Source organism: Choloepus didactylus, chromosome 17, assembly GCF_015220235.1.
Source record: "Choloepus didactylus isolate mChoDid1 chromosome 17, mChoDid1.pri, whole genome shotgun sequence".
NCBI classification, from domain to species: domain Eukaryota; kingdom Metazoa; phylum Chordata; class Mammalia; order Pilosa; family Megalonychidae; genus Choloepus; species Choloepus didactylus.
In genome coordinates this window covers 73021182-73031399 of record NC_051323.1, presented here as the reverse complement: position 1 = coordinate 73031399, position 10218 = coordinate 73021182, and the positions used below count along the sequence as shown (strand labels likewise).

Below are 10218 nucleotides of genomic sequence, written 5' to 3'. Positions count from 1 at the left end.
CCAGCACGCGTGGAGGAGCAGGACGGGGCAGTGGGAAGGGCCAAAGGGCATTTGAATCCAAGGGTACCAGACTGGATATGGTGAAGGAGCAGTTTTTTTTTTTTGGTTGGTTTCTCTGTTTCTTTGTTTAGTTTAGTTTGGGGAGAAAGGAAAGGGAAGGCGAGGGAGACAGGGGCAAAAATGAAGTTAACAAAAACCCATGTGGCTTTCCTCCCACATGGGGGATACAGCACGTCAAGTCACTGGTGTAATAGTCCCATCTGCTTTAGTTCAAACTTTCCCTATTTTACTCAACCAAATATTGCAAACATTATCACACCACATCGGTCTGAGCTGGCAAAGCCTGGCACACACACGTCAACGAACTAACTTGCTTCCTTAAGGAAGGTGGCGTGAAACAGTGATGCAGGTGGGCTGGTGGATCAGGTGTCACTACCGTCATCAATAAGGTGTCAGAAGCTTCAAGTCAGTGTGCTCTGGGGGCATTGGGGTGGGTCGTGTGTATGTGTGTGTGAGAGAGAGAGAGAAATGGAAAGACAAGGAGTAAACCATAACAATAGCAAAGAAAACAGTGTTTTTTTTTCCCTTGAAAAATATATGAAACTGAGTAACGAAAACCTACGGGAACTGTATTAAAAGGACTCAGGAAACAACAAGGTTACTTCTAAAGAGATTATGAACTGGGAACAGATTTGAACATATTTTGATTCTGAAGTTTCCCTTGTAAAAATGTTCAGAGAAATTAACGGACATTTTTTATGTACAACTCAATTCCTCTCATTTACAACATAAATCATTTAATGTAACATTTGCAACCTTAGAAAGGCAGACATATTTAATCCAAGTCAGTTTATAAATTCCAATTTCACATGGATTAAAAACTGCAGATAAATTAAGTAACAATAATATCCTGTACATGCATTAAGGCTGGTGACTGCTAAAGTCTCTTGGGCATCTACAAACAGAGAAATCACACACAGATTACTGGGTCTGAGAGTGTCTACGTCATTAAAAAAATCTTGCTTTTTTTTTTTTTTTTGGTGATACAGATTTCAACAGTAACTCTGGAAAACTGTGAAAAATGTTATTTAAAAATATATATGTATATACTACTGCACAGTTTCAAAGATGTGGTTCATAAATAATGGTTGGCTGCACTGATTAATTTTATAACAATTACTGCACTTCCAAATGTGATGTGAACACGCAGTGACATACTCAATATTAGGCACTAGTAGTATCCTTCAGGCTCACTACAGTTTTATGTTAGCTGTTTTGTACATATATATTTTTAAATGTATGCATTTATACAAACTGTGTATATTATGTATGGGGTGTCAGGAATGTACACGTCACAGTTATATAATACACATACCGTTGTACAGGCGATGAAAAATTTTAGTGCAGAAGTCTCACTGCATTGCATTCCATGTGTTCAATCTAGAACATTGTTTGTCGGCTCTTCAAATTATTTTTCCAGTACATTCCTCTTTAGATAGTGGGTCTGAGTTTCCATTCACAATTTGAGATTTTCCAGAAATATTTATTTTAACCAAACTTCTCTCTCCAGGCACAATTCTGCACATGAGGCTGATTTGTATAGAGTGTTAACAAATGCCAAATTTTGATCTGGAATATATTTGGGTACTCTTTTTCCAGGATAATTCTAACATTGTGATAAAGGATGACATCTAGTCACATCACGGAAGGATAAGGTCAGTCAAGGGCATGTTGAAATTCTAAGGAAAGCACACGTCTTCAAATAGAAATGATAATAAAATTATATGTTCAAAAGGAAAAGCCTCTGGAAAGACAGACATCAAACCGTGAGCAGTGGCTGTCTCAGGGAAATGGTACAACCAGGACTTACATATTCTACTTCACACGTTTCTGTATCGTTTGGGTTTTTACAATGAGGATCTGTTACTTTTATCATCAGAAAACACAGGAAGGATATTTCTGCTTTGAACAAAACTAAATAAAAGGAACAAGTCATGAATGACTTTCACAAGCAACAATCAGAAGGTGGTTCCTGATCAAAAATATCCATACCGAATCAAACCCCACAGCTGCCCCACACGCTCGACGAACCGCAAGGTGGTGCCGGGAACTGCGCGCTCTGACCAACCCCAGAACTGCCAGTTTCAAGAAGCTTTGCCAGGACACGTGGATCACTAGAGGGCCAAGAAAATGCTGCTGGCACCATTAGCCAGAGGCCACCTGCGTGTTCAAATGGGGTTTCATGTCTAAGCACATCACGTGATGCCACAACCAAGTCCCCATCTTTAAAGATGGGCAAGACCCAAAGGCACCCGGGGCTGTGTGACGAGGCTAAGGGTCATCCCTTTATGTGCGAGTTTGAACATTTCATCAGAATTCACCAAGAGTAAGCAGAATGAAGCCTCAGTCCTCAAAATAAGAAAAAAAGAAAAAGATCCAAAATTTAAGTTAGATTCAAATTTCCAACACAGGATGGGATCGTGAAATCTGGCAACCACTAGTGAAGGGAATGTATGAAGCACCTCGGCGGCATAAACATAAAACAGAAATACCGTCAGTATTGCCAGAACCCTTCCGCAAAGGCCAAAGCCAAATGCAAATTGAACAAGCCCTTCACTTGCTCATTTTAAATTAATTTCAAATCACCAAAGTCGTTCAATTGTTTGTACAGTTTTGAATCGGGGTCTAGAGCCTGGAATGACACAGCCTTATTTCCACCTGTTGATCAGATGACAACGTTATCACGGCACCCAGGTGAACAGGAACCCAGCGTGCGCGCACATCAGCCTCTGGTGTAACTACCTGAGCCAACGTCACGGCCTGCCCTCGTTCCACATCACCTGGCTTTCTCAGACCATCCTGGGGCAATGTTGTCAAGTGAGAGGCCTCGAGGACACTTCAAATAAAATGTTTCAAGGCATGTCCTCTTTTTCAGGAGTTTGTTTTCTTTTTACCAATGTTTTCACATCCAAATATACTTAACAAGACTAAATCTAGGGCGAAACATGATGCTATAAAAAATAGATTTCAGACACAAACTGAGAACAAGATGTCAAAAAATCTAAAATGAGAAGTTAAAAAAAAAAAAAAAAAAAAGGAAAGAAAAGAGCTAAGGGCAAGGATTAAACGTACCAGATGCACAGGCTGTGGGCAGGATGTTCTGGCTGTCACTGCCCAAAAAAGAACTGTTTGGAAGCAGCCGGCTCTCATCACAGCTTGTAAAATGCCCCCACAATCAAGATGAAGGGACATTCTACATAATGTCCTAATTTGGCCAATAAACTTTGTAAGAAAGCTACTGTGGGAAGAAAAGACCTGAAAAGTATTGCCGTGTCACAGTGGCAAGAAAGAGAAATGCACGGGCAATGCATTCTCCGCTGCATATGCAAAACCTTTCAATTTCTAGCTGAGCCCCCAAACACAGCCATCACTTTAATGTCTGTTAACTTTCAAAGACACTGAGTTTTTACCAAATCTCAGTGCCATTTTCACACTGAAATTTGGGGGTGGGGTGGGGCAGGCTTGTGGGAGTTGATCTGTTTGCGTTTAGTTGATAGTAAAGTTGGATTTTGGCTGGGGCAGGAGAGGAGGGACGGGGGGTTTGGTAACATGCAATCTATTAAACTTCGGCACAAAAATAACTGACTTATTTTCCTTATTCAGCTCAACCCATGAAAGCACACCAATCAAAAAATAATTGAGAAACAAAAATTAATACTGAAAGTGATCAATAGTATAAGACTTACGTTCATCTTAACTGGCAGTCAAGCTTTTGGTGTGCTGTATTGCACCTGGTTAACTAACCCATGAGATTTTGGTTGAATTTCCTAAGAAGTCATGGTTTACCACTGGAATAGAAAGAGTGTGTGTGTGCTTGTGTGTGTGTGTGCTTGTGTGTGTACACGTACTTCTAGGATCAGAGACCTCTGATTGCGTTGTCTAGCCCGGGCTCGTGGGAACCAGACACACACAAAAAGGGTTCTGAAGAGCCGTGTATCTTACACACACATACACAGGCAGCTACATACACAACCACGCACACAACCACACGTGCCCTGGGAAAACACCGCTGCTCGAGGCTGAGGGGATGTTCGCTGTGGTCTGACAGGGGCTGTGGCTGAGAATCTCGGTGGCCCGTGTCCCGAAGCTCTGAGCTGTCCGTGAGATGAGACGCAGCCGGGCCAGCCGGGCCCTATGGCAGGTGAGCGCTGTTCCGCAGCCAGTGCAGGCCCTGCTGCGAGTACTGCACCAGGTGCTCCATGCTGCTGTGCAGGGTGACGGGTCCCATCAGCAGGTCCAGGTCGTTGAAGAATTCTGCGGGACCGAGAGAGCTGTTAAGAGTCCTATGCATGCTAACTACGCTACCCCGAGTGGCTTGACTGACTCAAGGAAAAATCCCTTTCGTGGCTTCTAATTAATCAGATAGCCTCCATTGCATCGTGTGACGTTAGCAATAAATTGCACAAAATGAAATCCAAGGGTGGGAAACTCAACCTGTATCCACATAACTCACTGCAACAGCTATTTCTGCTTCAAATAACGTTTACTCAATGAAATAGCAAAGATAACCTATTTCCTCGGACCCTGTCTGTGAAGGTGGCTCGAGATATATTCACATACCGCGCAGTCATACAAAACAAATCGTACATTCGATTGTTCACAGTACCATTACATAGTTGTACATTCATCACCTAAATCAATCCCTGACACCTTCATTAGCACACACACAAAAATAACAAGAATAATAATTAGAGTGAAAAAGAGCAATTGAAGTAAAAAAGAACACTGGGTACCTTTGTCTGTTTGTTTCCTTCCCCTATTTTTCTACTCATCCATCCATAAACTAGATAAAGTGGAGTGTGGTCCTTATGGCTTTCCCAATCCCCTTGTCACCCCTCATAAGCTACATTTTTATACAACTGTCTTCGAAATTCATGGGTTCTGGGTTGTAGTTTGATAGTTTCAGGTATCCACCACCAGCTACCCCAATTCTTTAGAACCTAAAAAGGGTTGTCTAAATTGTGCGTAAGAGTGCCCACCAGAGTGACCTCTCGGCTCCTTTTGGAATCTCTCTGCCACTGAAGCTTATTTCATTTCCTTTCACATCCCCCTTTTGGTCAAGAAGATGTTCTTCGTCCCACGATGCCGGGTCTACATTCCTCCCCGGGAGTCATATTCCACGTTGCCAGGGAGATTCACTCCCCTGGGTGTCTGATCCCATGTAGGGGGGAGGGCAGTGATTTCACCTGCCAAGTTGGCTTAGCTAGAGAGACAGGGCCACATCTGAGCAACAAAGAGGCATTTGGGAGGAGGCTCTTAGGCACAATTATAGGGAGACCTAGCCTCTCCTTTGCAGCAACCGTCTTCTCAAGGGTAAAACCTATGGTAGAGGGCTCAACCCATCAAACCACCAGTCCCCTATATCTGTGGTCATGTTAGCAACCATCGAGGTGGGGTAGGCCAATACCCCTGCATTCTCCGGCTCTGTGGTTTCTTACACTGTGCTCAGCTCTGCTCCAGGCTGGGCCCCTGGAGTGCCTCCAGGGTGGGATGCTCCGGGCTCCTGGGGGCAAGGCAATGGGAGCCGGGACCCCACTCAAGCCGCCTTCCGACTGTGGACATTCCCCGCGTTTCCGGTGGATACTGTGCCCTTTCGATAGGCATTTATTATACGCCGAGGCCCCAGGTGAGGTGCAGGGTGGGTAGGGACAGAGGAGGATACGGAGATGAATGCATGGGCTCGGCTCTCTCAAAGCTCACGGTTTAATGACTGGTAGGGACAAATATATCCTCCACTGCGAGATGTGGCTGTGCTGTCATAGCAGAATCCCTGAAAGGAGGTGTCTGGGAGAAGTTTTCCAAAGGTGCTCACATCATATGCCAAATGAAGTCCCGCTAGGGAGGGGAGGAATCAGGGAAGACGCCAAGTTCCAGAGGGCTGGGAGAAGAGCCAGGGCAGGAAGCCAGGAGCAGAATAGGGGAGCAATGAGGGGAAACGTGCTTTGGGCCTCGGTGGAGACACCTAGCAGACACTGACGATGCAGCTCGGAACCCGTCTGGCTCACGGGCTCCCCAACTGACCACGTGTGTTTTTATACATTTTTCCTTCTGCCTTGTCCACCCGGGTCACCTTCCCAGACCATCTTAGCCACTCGGTGGCTGTTTGCTCCTCAAAGCCCTGTTTCGTGCCAGCTTTCTACTGAGCCTCCCCCGGTGGCCTCAGCCTCTGGTACCTGACTTCCTTGGGGTTCCCGCTGGACTTGGGGTGCACAGTAGGTCCTGCCTGGCTTTATTCCTAATTTCAGTACTCAGGATTTGTGTGCCCATCTGCATCACAAACTCCTCATTTCATCGCAGATTTTCCTTCTTGTTCTTAGCGGATTCTGCTATGATGGGGGCATAATTTGCACTTAGCCTGAAGGTGGGCTCGGATTTGTATGCCTGCCTGTTGCGGCTGGAAGGAGAGTGGTAAATTGGTATAGCCTTTCTGGAGAAAAGTTAACAGTATGTGTCAATACGCCTTAAAAAAGTCTATACCCTTTGACCCAAAATTCTGCTTCTACAACTTCCTTCTAAAAAATAACCAGAAATGTGGACGATGGTTTATATAAGAATATTTATGACAACATTATTTGTAATAGCGGAAAAAGAATGGAAGTAACCTAAGTGTCCAAAGGGAATGGTTTGAGAAATTATGGTACTTCACAATGATAAAGCCTTGATAAAACCATTTTCATAAAGGGAGCTTTTGAACTAGTTAGTGACATGAGACAATATTAAATGAAAAAAAGGAAATAAAGCTACAACTACATTATGATCTAAATTTGGTGAAAATAATGCATATTGAGAGAAGAAAGACAACAAGAAACTTAATCCAGAATATTAAGAGTAGCTTTTCTTGGTGGTACTATTACTGATGATCAAAAAATTTTTTTTCATTGTGTTTTTCTGTACTGTATAAATGAGCTATAATATGTGTGCATAAACTTTTATGATCAGTGGAAACAAACATTCTTTTAAAAATATAGCTCACGGCCTTATGTAAAACACTCTTTTCAGCTGTAAGAAGTTAGCACTTAAATAGCTAGTAACATTCATTCCTTCATTCATTCATTCAATGCTTTGAAGCACAACTGTGTTGGAGGCACTGTGCTGTGTCTTAGGATAAAAAGTGGAATAAAGCATGATCCCTATGCTCAAGGAGCTCACAGTCCAAAGGGAAAAACGTGTGTGCGTGTGTGTGTATCTACAGCTCTCCCTCTCCCTGTGCACCTGTCTCACAGAGCATTCCGCATATACAGGTAAAAGCAGGTAGAAGCACAGGAGGCCGTGAGCGAGAGGGCGAGGCGGGCCAGGGCTTCCCCAGGGGTGCAGGGGCTCCCACTTCCCCGACGACGCCCAGCGGCTGGGCTCTCTCCCCGGGCCGCGCGCACCTCGGTTTTCCTTGGCCAGGTTGTCCGCCATCTCCCAGTAGTCGTAGCTGTGCAGGATGCTGTTGGTGATGCTGACGTGGTTGGCCGCCATCTGGTGGATGCGCTGCGGGATGCTGACGATGGTCGGAGGGGACAGGGCGCTGGCGTTGGACAGGCTCCCCTGGGACCCCACAGAGCCGGTGGGAGAGGGGTTGGGGGACATGGGGGATGGGGTTCCGGTGCTCCTGGAAGCAAGAGGGGAGAGGCTGGTACCAGGCGGGGTGGGGCAGCCCTGACGCCTGCTCAGCCTCATGCACGTCTCGCTTATGGCGCTGACTTTGGAAAAGGGAACTTACTTTCCACTGGGCCTCCACGGGGAGGGGGCCTGGGTCGCTTTCGATGAATTCTGCAGGAAAACAAAGGCAGGAACAGTGAGTACCGTCTGCTTAAGGCCAAAGAGCCAACAAGAACATGTCCCCAGGTGACTGCTGATGGAAGGGACAGCAGGCCTTGCAAATAAAATGCAGATTCTTGTCATTTGGATCTGGAAGTTCCAATTATTGGGCCATTTGCTCCCTCTCTGGAAGCTGGTGGGGGACAGTGGGTGCCCCGTGGAGCTTGCCACAGCCCACGTTCCACCTTTATGAACCAAATCAAACCATGATCCCCAGACTCTCTTCAATCCTGGACCAGCCTAATTTTTCAATCTTAAACAAGCCTAATTTTTTTAAAAAGGAAAAAAGAGCAGGAACCCACCCCCCTCCAAAAAACAAAAAACAAAACAAAACAAAAACCAACAACAACAAGAGAAAACTTGATATTTAAACATAAGGCATACTTGTAGAAGTCTTTGGCACACATTTAATGCCTGGGAATATCTGAGATGAAATTCTCCTGTTTTAGCTTACTAAGTTTAACAGTGTAATTCCTTAAAGGAAACTGTTCTTGAATATTTCTAAAAGAATTGATTTAAACAGTTACTTAACAGATGATATTCAAAAATTTTAATCTGATTTAGGATGTTACATTTTGTGAGTCAGATGTTTGCCTCAGGCACTGAAAAGTTTTGCCTTTCCTAAGGAAAGTTGCTAAACGTACAATTACATTTCCTCTTTGAGTGCCCGATAATGCTTTCTTGGAAGTCTACAGGACTGTTATGGACAGGTGACATCTTCGTGATGCCGATGTGAATTTTTCCTTCCAGAGTCAAAAAACCACCTGGGCATGGTTCCCCAGTCTCACTTGGTTAAAAAGCTTTTATGAAGTAGTGACGATTTCTTTAGTTTTTAATGGGGGTTATTTCAAATGGTCCAAGAAGACCCGAGTCAGAACTCAGAGGCACAATGGCAATTGCAGTGTGAAAATACAAGGACAGAACTGCAGACCGTGCCAAGTTTCACCTATCTCAGGGAATGACATTGTTTTCACTGAGAGAATTAAAGAAAAGGAAACCTTCCTACAGACAAGCTGCCCTGCCCTCCTGACAGGACAGACTGAGAACTGATGCCCCTCTCAGTCTGGCTCTACGGACCCATCAGACTTGTTTCCACTTCATACTTTGGCTGTAGGAACCTGACTTACATCGCGGATGTTCTGGAGCCAAGAACACAAAGAAGGGGGAGGGAGACAAGTTTTGTGGCTCCAGAAAGAGTCCAAAAAAGGACCATGAAGAGAGAAAGAAGTTTCCCAGCCTCTCCCACCCCCACTCAGCTCCATGAGTGTAAAGAAATAGATGTGAAAACAAACTACTTTTTTCAGAGAAAGTTCTGTACTGATAAAACACATTCTTCATAGACGAACTGTCGTTATTACCTGACGGTTTCATGGTCTCTGATCTTTACGTGGCATTTACAGTCTCTGATTAACTGCTGATACATCCCAGAGGGGAAGCTCTGGTTGTGTTCCCTCCTCATTCTGTACATATTCATGGACTAAATTATGTACATCAAGCAATTCTCAGAATCCTTAAAAGTTGTGACCTTGTGGCTCGTGGCCATTAGTCGTCTTCTTTATTCGACCATTTCTCTCTGCTGTAATAACTCTACTCAGCATAGGCTCTTGGGTTCTGAATTTCTAAAAACTTCTGATCTTGACCTCAGGGACCCAAAGTACAGAGACAGACTCAGTGCCAGTTCTCGCCATCGTGACACGCGATGACCAATGGGCCACAACAAGCTCTCGCTCTGGCCAAGCACCCGGTTATTTCACAGGCACAAGGAGGAAGGAAGCAGTGTGTGGACAAAGCCCTGGGACCTCACGTGGCCTGGCCATCAGGGACCACCTCTCCGAAGTGGAGCTTGAGGACTACAGGGTCTAAAATGATGGCCGTGCATCTGGCAAAGAGTTGGTAGAGGTAGAGATGGTATGATTTTCTTGTTTCCAGAGATAACGTAAATAGCAAAGAGGCTCAGAAATCTCAAATGAATTATTACTTCAGGTCCATTTACAGCAGTCCATTAGAGGTTTTTAAAATTCTCTCAGTGAGAATAATTCCATTTGCTTGAGCGAGGTAAGAGTTGGCCTGGTCTGCAACTCCATCCCTATATTTTCAGACTGCTATTGTCCAAAGGCCTTGGCAGCTCCAAACAAGCCATTTCTTACCATTTTAAATAAGACCTCTATTAAAAACTAAATTAGCTACTGGAGACCAGCCAAGAGGAAGTAGCTCTAAGTAAACAAGAGGAATTCATGGGAGCTAAAGAGGAATTCATGGGAGCCATGAATATGAATTTTCTAGGACACGCGGATGAGTGACAGATCTTTGAGAAACACTTGGGCGTTAAGGCAGGGAAAGAAAGCAGATGGG

At 44.6% G+C, this 10218-nt stretch overlaps 1 protein-coding gene across 2 annotated transcripts in view; it reads right to left on the bottom strand.

Moving 5' to 3' along the window:
- Positions 1-985: 985 nt before the first annotated feature.
- Positions 986-10218, bottom strand: part of AFF3 (AF4/FMR2 family member 3) — a 524208-nt gene continuing 514975 nt past the window's right edge. For both annotated transcript variants that reach the window (XM_037806556.1, XM_037806557.1), the window contains 3 exons: positions 7769-7818; positions 7434-7657; positions 986-4314 (listed from right to left, as the gene is read on the bottom strand). In XM_037806556.1, coding sequence (XP_037662484.1) covers positions 4193-4314; positions 7434-7657; positions 7769-7818 — 396 coding nt within the window. In that variant the 3' untranslated portion in view covers positions 986-4192. The remainder of the gene's footprint in view (positions 4315-7433; positions 7658-7768; positions 7819-10218) is intronic.